The sequence below is a fragment of the Pseudochaenichthys georgianus genome, chromosome 15, assembly GCF_902827115.2.
Source record: "Pseudochaenichthys georgianus chromosome 15, fPseGeo1.2, whole genome shotgun sequence".
In the NCBI taxonomy this organism is placed as follows: domain Eukaryota; kingdom Metazoa; phylum Chordata; class Actinopteri; order Perciformes; family Channichthyidae; genus Pseudochaenichthys; species Pseudochaenichthys georgianus.
The window spans coordinates 23,431,423-23,444,708 of record NC_047517.1 but is presented as its reverse complement, the minus strand read 5'-3'; the positions used below and the strand labels follow the sequence as shown (position 1 = coordinate 23,444,708).

General features: G+C 42.6%; 1 protein-coding gene across 1 annotated transcript; it reads left to right on the top strand.

Annotated features, from left to right (window-relative positions):
• Positions 1 to 108: 108 nt before the first annotated feature.
• Positions 109 to 13,089, top strand: rrp12 (ribosomal RNA processing 12 homolog). Its single transcript, XM_034100108.2, has 34 exons — positions 109 to 325; positions 1,154 to 1,377; positions 1,613 to 1,696; positions 1,815 to 1,891; positions 1,999 to 2,104; positions 2,194 to 2,310; positions 2,422 to 2,560; positions 2,670 to 2,797; positions 2,888 to 2,986; positions 3,066 to 3,157; positions 3,263 to 3,374; positions 3,489 to 3,589; positions 3,676 to 3,790; positions 3,870 to 4,012; positions 7,152 to 7,273; positions 7,354 to 7,418; positions 7,504 to 7,666; positions 7,767 to 7,921; positions 9,094 to 9,161; positions 9,265 to 9,358; positions 9,455 to 9,613; positions 9,725 to 9,805; positions 9,895 to 10,000; positions 10,102 to 10,209; positions 10,302 to 10,459; positions 10,546 to 10,637; positions 11,237 to 11,392; positions 11,493 to 11,665; positions 11,754 to 11,864; positions 11,950 to 11,996; positions 12,104 to 12,182; positions 12,310 to 12,377; positions 12,471 to 12,553; positions 12,646 to 13,089. The coding sequence occupies exons 1-34, from the start codon at positions 187 to 189 to the stop codon at positions 12,746 to 12,748; spliced, it is 3,867 nt and encodes a 1,288-aa protein (XP_033955999.1). The 5' UTR covers positions 109 to 186; the 3' UTR covers positions 12,749 to 13,089.
• The last annotated feature ends 197 nt before the right edge of the window (positions 13,090 to 13,286 follow it).

Here is a 13,286-nt window from a genome sequence, read left to right as displayed (position 1 = left end):
TTATAAATAATACATTTGACTTGAAACTGTTTATTATTGTGTGTGCTGTTTATGTAATGTATAACTGAACGGCGCCATCTATTGGCTAAACAACTGCATGTCCAGGCCAGACACGTGACGTCACTTGGTAAGCGACGGCGTCAGCTGCAGACAGTTGGGGTAACGTGATTATTTTCAACCCCGAAAATGGTCAAATCAGGGAAACTTCGATCTGGGACGGGGACTAAACTAAAACGATGGAAGAAGGGACACAGCAGCGACTCAAACCCGGAGACGAGTCGCTTCCGACAGGCTGCAAAAAGCCGCTTCTTCAGCCGACCCTCCGGTAAGCCTCCCGTTAACATTACACGTGGGTCCGTAGCTACTGCTAACTTTAGCTCGCGTCAGCCATTTAACTTGCAGCTAGCTTTACATAAAATGCCATTAAGTGTTCATCAACCTCAAAATAGTTGGCAATTGAGAACCTAAAATCTAAATATCTTTCTGTCTTTTTCCTTTGACTATTTTGTAATAACACAGTTAAGTGTTTGGTTATTCATGGTAACAACTGCTGTGTGTTTGAGAGACACACACATGGTTAACTGTCGATAGACAGATAACTATTAATATGTCTGATGTCATACAGGCAGCACCTACAAAATGACAGTATTGACAATAAAAGTGAAGATACTTTGTTAATAATTGGCCAGTGACGTACAGTTTTACCATGGGTTACTTTTTTGTATTTCTGCATTTATTTACGGTATACAACAACTATATATTTGTGTAGAAATTATAACATTTTATTATACATAATGCCTAGATTCCTTGGTACAAACATTTTTTACCATCATATTTAATACCAATTTTTACAATTAGCTGTTAATGACTGCCAGAAGTAAAAAAACAAGGTTTAAAGTACACTTTCTGTAAGTTTAGCTTCCACTGTGATTTAGGGGTTTATTGCCATCAGTCTAATCCTCAGCCAAATAATGCATGATTCTTTGAATCAATGTTATTTACAAACCTTAAAATGTCTTGTTAAATATCGCTGTATGTTTATCATCATTCATCCTCATTGTCCTAAAATGTGGGGGCAAAATATATAAAAGCGTTGTGTATGTGGAAGTTGGCTTAATGTAATGGTGTGTCTCTCCATCTTTTTACCCCACAGGAAGGAATGACCTAACAGTTGATGCTCTGAAGCTGCACAATGATCTGCAGGCTGGTCCGCTGGAGATTGGTAGCCGTAAGGATGCCCGCATGGAAGAGGAGCCAGACGAGGCGTTTTCAGATAGGACGTCAGGAACCTTCCTCAGCGGCCTGTCCGACTGCTCCAACCTGACCTTCAGGAAGGTGCAGCGCTACTGGGAGTCCAATTCAGCTGCTCACAAAGAGGTAGGTACTCCACTGATGGTACATTCACACACAACTCCATCAACAAATATCTTTATTAGGGTAACTTGTAATGAAAACTTGTTGTTTTGGTGCAGTGAAAAAGCCTTTTTCCATTAGGAGGAAAGGCTAAAACATTGAGGGTAGCTTTGAAAATGTATTGATGACATTTGTAAGAGTTGATTTAACGGTACAAACACAATATTTTCAAGTGTATACTTACATATTTTCTTTACAGATCTGTGCGGTACTGGCAGCTGTTACAGAGGTGATCCGTAGTCAAGGAGGAAAGGAGACTGAAACAGAGTACTTTGCTGCTTTGGTGAGTGCTGCTTTAAAAGGAACATTTACAAAGACATAACCACTAACTGTATGTGTTGAAGATTACAATAAACCTTGGTGTTGTATCTGAAAATGCAGCGTGTTTGTGCTTATGGTAGATGACCACTCTTGAGGTCGTGGATACGACAGAGTCTCAGGCCGCTGTGGCGTATCTCCTCAACCTCGTCATGAAACGGTAAAACTTTAACAACTTTTCTTGCCAAAACAAAACTCCCATTCACGTCAAGGCTAATGAGTTATGACTTGAAATGATTTTCATCCGATTGGTGTTTCGTTCTTCAGGGTTCCGGCTCCAGTGCTCATGTCTAAGTTCTCTGACACCACCAAGGCTCTGATGGACGTCATGTCCAAACAGGCAACGTCTGAGTCTGCCTCTGCGCTCAGATGGGTGAGTACATTTCTTTCTATTTATTTTTTTATATTGTTCGATGATGAAAACTGCAGCATAGATTGAGTTTGTCATTACTGCATTTCTAGATCCTGTCATGCCTGGCCACTTTGCTGAGGAAGCAGGATATATCTGTTTGGACTTACCCGTCTACTCTTCAGGCTTACCACGGACTGCTCAGCTTCACAGTGCACAGCAAGCCTAAGGTCTGTCTCACAAGCCTGCTACTAAACACCTCATAAGTATTGAAAAGTGAATAAGAAGCTACAAATGTACAATTATTTTACATTTCATTTTCTGTCAATTGTGGCTCCCAGGTCCGTAAAGCTGCACAGCAAGGAGTCTGCTCCATTCTCAGAGGTAGCGACTTCCTCTTTAGAGATAATGCCCCGACCCATCACCCTGCAGCAGGAACCACAGCCAAGTTCTGCATGAAAGAAATGGAACAGGCAGGAGGTAAGACAAACATAATTTGTTTTCTTATTGTGGGATATTAAATAGTTTAAAATATTCTTTTGAAATTGTCCTGTATATTGTAGTTTAAGTATGTTTCTTACCCCTCCAGGCAGCAAAGAGGACACCACCACTCTTCATGTGCTGGGTCTTCTGAAGGAGTTGATGGGGACGTTTCCTCTGGGAGCGGTCAAGTCCTGTTGTGAGACTCTGCTGCGAGTGATGACACTCAGCCATGTGGTGAGAGCTCAAAAACATGCATAGGTTGTTGTTCTTATCATGGATACAACAATGTAGTGTCTAACATGGCTGCTATTCTTCTGTCCATAGCTGGTGACAGCGAGTGCCATGCAGTCCTTTCATAGGCTATTCAGCGGGAAGCCGAATGCTGCAACCCTCTCACCAGAACTCAACGCACAGATCATCACGGTGAGAGAATAAAACAAACATGGAAAATGAATAACACAAAATGTGGTTTGAAAGCTAATATGCCATTTCCCATCGTCAGGCTCTGTACGACTACCTGCCCAGTGAGAACGACCTACAGCCGCTGCTGGCCTGGCTCGCTGTCATGGAGAAAGCACATGTTCACTTGGCAGGGTAATAGTGTTTTCTCATATTAGTAGCATCACGTTTTTGTTGTAATTGTGTGTTTTCCAGTCAGATTTAGAAAGGTAGATCAACAGTTTGTGTGTCTTTGTGTAGTTTGCAGAGCTCTTTGAGTTTGGGTCACCTCCCTCGCCTCTTCTCTGCTGCCATGTCCTGCCTGCTGTCGCCTCATACACAGGTGGCTTCTGCAGCAACCAATACACTGAAGGTAAAGACATCATCCATCTACATTGAGTAACTCAAGTTGACAAATCAGTTGTTTCTTTTCCTTTATTTAACAGTGTATGCAGGGGCCATATTTTACACATTTTATCTGTTTCAGACTTTGCTGACTGAATGTGTAGCCCCTCACATGGAGGAAATGGGCATGATCACTGCCACAGCCTCTGCAGGGAACCCCTCCTATGTCTGCAAAATGTTTCGGTAAGCACTCTGGTCTCAATCTTTCCACTTCTCTATTCAGAGACTTCATGTGAATGTTTACCATGATAATTGTATCTGTTTTTCAGCATCGTAGAGGAAGGCTTGTCCTATCGCTACCATGCCTCCTGGCCATTTGTGCTGCAGATCCTGGGTTGCTTCTATCGGTCTACAGGGAAACGTGCTCACCCCATCATGACCAAGGTAAAGCCACTTACATTTGTACATTACTGTGAGTTAGAGATAGAACTTTGCCTGAATGTTTGTGTTATGTGCCGGACAGTCCCTGCAGTCTCTAGCAGACCTGCGCTCCACTCCTCATTTCCCCTTCATCGGAGAGTTGGACCTGGCTGTAGGAGGCGCTGTAGTGAGCATGGGGCCTGAAGTGGTGCTGGGCGCTGTTCCTCTCAACATCACCGGCTTTGAGTAAGTGTGATTAATGATTTCTTTCTTTTATTTTTTCCAATGTTTTTTTTTTATTATTGAAGAACAGGCACAATCATACAGGGTCACAATTGAGACGATGATCTTCATCCATTTTTAGAACAAACCAACAAGAAAAGTCTTAACATATATATATATATCGGTTTTTTTATAAACATATGACAAATGTGTGAGGGTGATGACGTCAGAGCATCGTCTTATGTGCCGGGCTTAGCCCCGGACAGCCCCAGCTCAATTTAACCCCTGGGTATGTGTGAGGGAGCTCCTATATGGCATTACCCCGCTGAAGCTCACCAAAGTTTAATATATTTCATAGTTCAAAGTTTTGTCAATTGTTTTGTTTATTGGACAAATAGTGGTTTCTGAGGAGTTTTACTGGAATGAAAGAGCACAGAGTACAGAAGCAACAAAGCAGCATACTGCATTAAACCTTACCTTCACAGGTTGAAGTTCATGTGGAGAGGAGGCTTCAGGAGTCTGTCTGCACTCTGTTTAGCTGTGCTATCTTACAATCAATATAGTAAATGTGAGGTAAAGTGTCGCCAATGTAACCGGTTAAAACTCGAAGTTGCGATGAGGTCTTAAAATGTATGGAAAGGGTCTTAAAAAAGGTCTTAAAAGGTATTACATTTGACTTCAGGATTCCTGCATATACCCTGCATTAGAATTGACTATTCTTGTCTGTCACATACTCTTCTTGTCTGTCACATAAGTGGGGCAACTAAAGAGTATTGCGTACTCTGACGTCGCCATTTTGTGTGCTTCGCGGATGTGCTCGGCTCCTCTCGACTGCTGCTCGGTCAGCTTCCGGATGAGAAGGCATTCGTTCGACCAACTTACAGTAACATTACAAACATTTTTAACAGGGGCCATAATAGTGTAAATAATGTTTGTTTTGGCAGTTATAACTGAATGTAATGTTTTCTACTTTTTTACATCTGGGAAGGCATTTGCCTTCATCAGATGGAAAGTGTCTTGACCAATAACTGAAGTATTTCTTATAGCTATGCAGGGCATGCAAACAAGAACAAACAAACAAGTGAAATGAAGAATAAAATTGAAATTGTACAATATAATATTGTGGTGGTTCATCTTATAATTCAGTCTAGAGAATGCTTCCATTACAGTTTAGGAACTGGGGCAGTTACTATAGTAACGCAGTGTAGGCGGAGCCGTGACGTCATCTTCAATGAGAGCCCCAGAAAAACAACACAGCCGTTAGCACGCAGAGCTCACAGCTCCTCATATCTGTTCAGAAACTAGACAAAAGTTAAACAAGTACAAACCACAGAGTGCCTGTGTCATGGCGAATACAGTCGCTGGTTTAATTATGTCTGTATAGGCCGTTGTTGTGAGTGTGGACGGTCGGAGCATATATAACGTTAGCTTAGCCAAACTCCATTTAGAAAACACGCATTTTAAAAGGGTTTTTCGCCTGCCGTCTGTCTGCAGACTTGTCAAAGCATTAATTCATGGTTTTTACTAACCGGTATCAGTATGTTGTTACTTCGGCATCATTTTGAAACGTGTATTACAATTAAATCACGGTCAAATATGTTCATCTTGTTGTAGTTGTAGCCCCCTTGCCAGCGATTCTCTCTCTAGTTTAGCATACTCAGCCCGACTCAGCCTGGTTGTTCCTGGCCCTAGAACCACGATTTAGTCGGGCCAGAAAAAAGGTGAAAAAGTAGTCCCGGGCCAAAACTAGGCCAAGTAGAAACGCAACCAAAAACGGGCCCCGCACGGCTTGGCACTCTTAAAGCGATCTACCCGCTGCAGTGGAAACGCGCCATAAAGGCCCTGACACACCAACCCGATTTTGGGAGTCAGAGGCCGTCAGAGGCCGTCAGAGGCTGTCGGGCATTCGCGGCGCCGTAGTCAGGTTGGTGTGTCCCGCACCGTCGACCGTGACACGCCTTATTTGGACTGCCAGACCCGATGCATGGCCGATTCAACATGTTGAATCGGCAATGCATCGGGTCTGGCAGTCGGACCAAATAATCACTCTGATTGGCTGTTCAGCTAGCAAATCAGTGCAATGAGAAGCGAAGCGGAAGTGAGGGACATAAACAAACGATTTAAGAAGGCACACACAGACTGCTATTCATTTTCATCTCATCATGGCGATCTGGAATGATGCAAATGAAGACCTGCTCATCACCTTGATCCAGGAGAGGCCAGCTCTGTATGATATTACGGAGAAAAGATACTCTTCTTCTTCTCTGTCTTCCGGTTGTTGCCTCTTTTGAATGACGAATACACACTACCGCCACCTGCTGGTAAGGAGAGTTATTGCCACTCATGCACTGAAGTCGGTGCGGTGTGTTCCCGTGCGACACATGGCCAAAACGCAGGAGAACACGGCCAGGCAACAGCCGACTTCAGCGTCGGCTAGTCCTCTGGTGACTGCTTGGTGTGTCAGGGCCTTAAGACCTGCAAACATCAAAATGTTCTAGGGGGAGGCCCCCCAAACCCTTCCTGCGTCATTTCGTCCGCGCGCATTTTTCAGAGCAATCTCTATTGAGCTCAGGGCCATCTGCTATCAGGTCAGGAGTGTTTGGAGGTTGTTGAAATAATCTATCAAGCACTGCCATTTCTTATAAAAACTGTCTACAGAGCCTCTAAGAGTATATTTTACCTTCTCAAGTTTCAGAAGGAATACCAGGCCTTTAAGCCAAATGGAGTAAGACGGGGGCTTAGGGGATTTCCAATCTAATACAATTCTACAACGAGCTAACGGAGATGTATGGGAGGCGTGTGGATTAGTGCGCTGGTGTTCGGATCAGGGGGTCATAGGTTCAAACCCCACTGCAGTCAGCATGTCGTTGTATCCCTGGGCAAGACACTTCACCCCAAATTGCTCCTGTGGGGATTGCCCACAGTATTGAGTATGTAAGTCGCTTTGGATAAAAGCGTCTAACAAGTAACATGTAATGTAATGTATACGCCACCACATCACCTTGTTTGGCAGTCAAAGTGAAAATGTTTTCTGGAACCCCAAACAATATAATGTAAGGGCAGGGCTTCAACTCAAGATTAATGCATTTCTTTAAAGGAAACATTGTGGGGCAATGTTCCTGTCATTATTGTGGTTCAACGGACTGTTGCTTTTTGTCACCAGGGATGACTTGGAGTTCCCACGCAGTTGGCTGATCCCGGTCATACGGGATCACGTGAAGAACACTCACCTCGCTTTCTTCTCTTCTTATTTCCTCCCTCTGGCTTCCACACTCAAGCAGAGAGGTAAACACGTGTGTGAGGCTCAACTTTAGGCTAGAGGGAACATGATGGCTAGGTATTAACTTGATAACTTTGTTTTATAGCTGATGAATTGGAGCAACCAGGACATAAACTTGAGGCCAAAGTCTACGGGACATTACAGACGCAGGTAGCTCTACACGGACATAACCTTGATGGATTCACAGTCAAAAGTTTTATTTTTTTTAAGTCCATGTCTGTATGCTGTCTTTCAGATTTGGACCATGCTTCCTGGTTTCTGTACATGTCCTGTAGACCTGCTGGTTTCGTTCAAAGGCTTAGCCCGCACACTCGGTACGATTATTAACGAGCGACCGGACCTGAGGCTCACAGTGTGCCAGGCTCTACGCACTGTCGTCAACAAGAGCTGCTCCACCGGTAGGAAGACACTCGTGTTTCCAGATAGAGACAACGCATACAGGTGACTTTCTCTTGAATCAAATCATTCCAAAATCCTTTGTGTACTTTATTTCTGTAGAGGAAGAAAAGGCTGAAGTGGGCCGCTTCTCCAAGAACTTCCTGCCAATCCTTTTCAACGTGTATGGCCAGCAGCCGGCAGCTGGAGAGTCCTCCACCTACAGGATGGCCGTACTAGACACCATCAAGATCTATCTAACTGTCACTGAAACACAGGTCAGTTCACTTTGTTCACATGTGGTGCAGTGACAACGCACTTGATGTTTGTTAACTTAATTTATGTTTAACTATGAACTTACTAAACACAGCATTCCGAAAAAACATTGCTAGTTTTCTTTCATAAAGAACTGATGATTTGTATTGTCTGTCTTTACTGTGTAGGGCTGCAACAAACGACTAATTTGATAATCGATTAATCGACTTCGGACTATTACGCCTTGCACAATTTCTCAAACACTCTTATTTAGCCATCAATGTTTAGATTTAGCTTGAGGTTGTTTTAGGCATGTGGAAACTAACAATGAAGACAATAAAGATGAATACTTGATTCAAAAATACATATATTATTAAATTAACTAAACACATTTTGAACAAAATTAACATTGCTTTTTATTTAAATTAAATACATAATATTTCACATCAAAAGAAACAACAATGTTTTAACAAATCGTATTAAATAATGTGAAGACAGAACTGTAAACAGGATAGCTGAGATTTTAACAAAATAAATAACTCAGTTTCCTCTAATCATTAACCCATGTTTGTATAATGTAGTTAACTCGGTGTGTTGCTGCTAGCATACATAACACCTGATGTGGAAAAGTTACTCGTGGACGGGGCTACAGAGCTACTAGAAAGACGGTCGAACCCGGTGCATTCCTCCGTCTGGATGTGGAGCACTTTTGCTAAATGTTTAGACAAATTGCTCGTGTTACCGCTGTTACATGCTAAACTCTTATTGGACTTTTGGCAACGAGCATTGTCCACATCGAGATAGGTAAAGTTTAACCACACCTCGGAGCGCGTTCTCTCCGCAGTGTGTTGCATGCATGTAGCAGCTGCGTGTGTGTAAACTGCCCCGCCCCCTCGCACACAGACGGGAGAGAAAGATCTCTCTTCTGGATTGGAAAGATCGAAAATACATCATTTTTTATGTATGCAAAAAGACATATCTTTTTTAAATGTCTCCAATGCCGATAAAAAGACCAATAACGTTGGAGCTTAACCGCGCATAAAACACACGTGATGACGTCACCAACGAATCAACGACTGAATTGGTTGGCAACTAATTTGGTAATCGATTAAGTCGATTAGTTGTTGCACCCCTATTACTGTGATGGGCCATATTTATTGTGCTAGGGTATCACTAATCAAACGCTCATCCTCAGCTGGTCGGCACGTTCCTGCAAAAAGCCACAGACAAACTGAGCAGCTCGGACACCACAGAGTTCACACGGTAGGACATAAATACAGATATATTGCTGTAGAATTATGTTTGCCTCAGTTTATTATGTAATTGAATTATGAGTACAACTTTCTATTGAACCTCTCTCTCTCAGGCTGTCAATGATGGACCTTGTGGTGGCCATGGCTCCCGCTGTAGATGTGGCCACCATGACTAAAACCTTTGAGCTGATTAGGCCATATTTGGAGGTAAGGGTATACAGAGTGTGCTTAATCGCTTTCCAGTTTTTAATTAAAGCTAAATTGATTAATTTCTTTGTGTCTTTTGTTACGTTTGTTTTCTAGTCCAAAGAGGCAGGCATGCAGAAGAAGGCATACCGTGTGCTGGAGGAGATGTGTGGAGGAGAGAGAGAGGAGTGCAGATCCTTTGTCGTTGCCAATCTGGACACACTCAAAGTGGTCCTGCTCGACACTCTGAAGAAGGCCTCATCGCCGGCCAAAAGGGTGAGCCTGCTGTGTAGAGAGAAGTCAAATCAAACCAACTCTAGGTGTGATTGATTTTTTAAAAATGTTTTATTGTACTTTCTAATTGTATCTTTTATTTGTGTTGCTCAGCCACGACTCAAGTGTCTGATCCACATTGTGAAGGGGCTCACTGAAGAACACAAAGACTTTATCCCAGCCCTTCTGCCAGAGGTAAAAACACTAATGAAAACAAACACATTGATACTGATGTTATCTGACGTACTGTTATTTATGAATGGAATGTGTTTGCTCTCCGTCAGGTGATTATATGCACCAAGGAGGTGTCTGCTGGAGCGCGTAAGAATGCCTACACTCTGCTGGTGGAAATAGGAAAAGCATTTGTCCGCTTCTGTGGGAACACAAAAGGTAACACATCTGTCTTCCTTCAGTTTTGTATACGTGGACGCAAGTTACTCACAAAGACAATTTTGTTTAAAATACTAATGGAGTATGTGGCTCTTATCCAGATGCCTTGGAGGAGTATTTGATGCTGGTGTACGCAGGACTCACAGGCTCCGTCACCATGATCACCTGCACAGTGTTGGCTCTAACTCGACTGATGTTTGAATACAAAGGTAGGTCTGCAGATTTTCACTCATTTCCTGTTGGTGTTTTTGAATGCTGTGATTTGTGACCTGCATTCAGTCTGCTTTTCTTTCTTCCCCAGACGCTATAGACACGAACACCAGGGAGCAGCTGCTGCACAACATCTGTCTGCTGCTCACCTCTCGTACCAGGGAGATAGTCAAAGCCGCCTTAGGCTTCATCAAGGTCATCCTCTTCATCATGGACCCCAAGACGCTCGCATCCCATGCCTCTGTCATGGTAGGCATTGTCCCTGTTGATACTCATTTCTACTGTAAGGGACAGTTGCGCCCTGATTTAATACAGATGTCACTCTCTGTGTTCAGATGGAGGGAGTTGGGAACATCAAAGACGATGTGAGGAGGCACTTCAGAACCAAACTGAAGAACATCTTCACCAAGTTCATCAGGAAGTTTGGGTAAGTGCTTGTTTATCAGCCCCAGCTGGGCCCTTTCAATTGACTGAAGAAGAGGAGATGGTCTGTAATAATGCACGTCAAAAAATGTCCAATTCATCTTATATTTTCCTTTTGGTTTTTCCTCCATTGTTTAGAATGTCTGGTTTGCTAATTCCTACAGTTTAGTTGGCCCTCTTACAGCAGTGCCATTCATTACCATTACTTAAACAAAAAAAGAAGGGAAATGGTTGTATTTGTCCTTTTTTATAATGTGTTGTTTTTGATTGGGAACTGATGTTTGATCATCTGAGATGCATCTTTGTTTCTTTTTAGCTTTTAAAAATGTTTCTTTGTCTGCTAGCATCGTTGTTTGTTTTTTAAACACGACTGATTTAAAGCCATGGCCAGTCAAATGTTTAAGATGCAAGCATATTAATAATATGCACATATTCATAAAAGGGCATATCTTTTTTTTAATAATGGCACCAGTTATAACACGGTTGTCTTTACGGCACCAGACGTCTCCTCTGGGAAACACAACTACATCACTTCTTTGTGACACAGTATGATGTACTGTACGGATTGTTCTGCATGTGTCTGATTCTGGGCTGTTTCTCCAGTTTCGAGCTAGTGAAGAGCATGCTGCCTGTAGAACACCACAAGGTGCTTGCAAACATCCGCAAGGCTGAAGCTCGCACCAAGAGGCAGAAGCAGGTGGCGGAGCAGAACGATGATTCTGAGAGCGAACATGAGAACCCTAAAACAAAGAGCCAAAGGTACACTGCCGTTTTCCCAAACAAAGCCCTGGATAACCTCGTACATTTTCCCCTTTCCTCAAAAAAATAAATAAACAACCTTTTGCCCTCCACTCTCTAGTATTGAGGACATCCTTGCAGAGTCGGACAGTGATATGTCAGAAGATGAAGGAAAGGCTCGTAAAGCTCAGAAGAAAGGAGGCAAACCGCAGAAAGCACGGGCCTGGCTCAAAGAAGGAGAGGAAGATGACCCGCTTAACTTCCTGGATCCTACGGTTTCCCAGAGAGTGCTAGGTAACATACGGTGTTTGCATTTTGACTTTTCGAAGAAAGAAATATCCTGTCATGGTATTTCTTTTAACATGTTTTTGTATTATTTTAGCCACCAACCCAAAACTGAAAAAGAGTGCCAAGGTTGAGCATGGTTTCAAGGTGACATCAGACGGACGGCTGATCATCAGAGAGGATGAAGAGGACGATGGAAAGGATGACGGTAAGAGGAGTTCTTTAATTAATCTCATCATCTTGTACATTGCTTTTTGTCAGAGCAAATGACAATGATCAATCCATGTCTACAGATGAGGGAGAGATGAAGGATATCTTAGAAGAGGCTGGAGTCAAAAGTGTGAGTACTTTTGTATATATGTGACACAGACATGTTGTAGTGCTGTTGTTACTGTAGAGAAATTTGTACTGCCGTTTTAACCTTTTTTTGTTTTTAATCACCTTCAGAAAAAGATACAGAAAAGGAAGTTCAGAGATGACAACATGGACGAGGACATGGACATTGCGCCACAGCTTAAATACAAAGGTAGGACTGGTGCCGAACATCCTCAGAGATAAAACTGCTTAAGCATTAAGGGGGTTGCATTAAGCCTAGGTGCTGGATTGGCAGCATGTCATGAGACTAAGCAGCACATCTTTCTTCTTCTTCTCAGCTGGGGGTTCAGGTATCCACAGACCCCTGAGAGGAAGTGAAGACACTGGGGCAGAGTACAAGTCAAAGGTGAGTACGACAGCTTTCAGAAATGCACTGCAGGAGTTTCTGGTTTAGAAATGATCATTCTGAATGGCTCTTCTTTTCTTCTACATCTCTCAGAAAGGAAAAGGAGACGTAAAGAAAACAGGGAAGCATGACCCTTACGCTTACATCCCTCTGAAGAAGTCCCAGCTCAATCGCAGGTACCTAAATTCACTCATCTACATTCTCATAAGGAATTAATTTGTATAAAAATATCCGATGCTTACATATTTTATTCTTTGTGTATCCACAGGAAGCGTGCCAAACTACAGGGCCAGTTCAAGGGCATGGTGAGAGGAGCCCAGAAGGGGGCGACGTCTGGAAAGAAAATGCAGAAGAACAAGAGGAAAGCCTGAAGAGCATCCTTTTATTACTCAATGGACTTTTAATGTGTTGGGTGTGATGGTGTGTTCATAAACATACTAAAATGCAGATTTACACCATTATGTGCGTGTCTGTCGGTGTGCCATTCAGACAGACTCATTGAAGGTGAATTAGTTTGTTTTTAAACTGTTCCTTCTCTCAAAGCTCACAAAATGCTCTGACGTCCTTTAGCTTTAAGGGCTTTTGGCTTAAAATTACTCAACTGTAATCTGTTTTATGCATCAGTTATACTCCCTATTTCCTTAAAAATACATGTATTTATGTGAAAACATTAATATGGAGATAGACAATAAGACTGGTTTGTGAAGTTTAATATCTGTCTTGTGTTATTTTGTCACTTGAGGGCGCAGCAAAAGACTGTTAATGAATACATTTTAAGGTGATTTAAAATACAGGAAAAAAAATGTTATACTGAGAAGATGAGACAATATTTCCCTTTTTTATTTCTCCATATTATAAACCCAGTTATCTCCAGCCCATTCAGTGCAGCCCCTTAAAGACGGAGAGAGA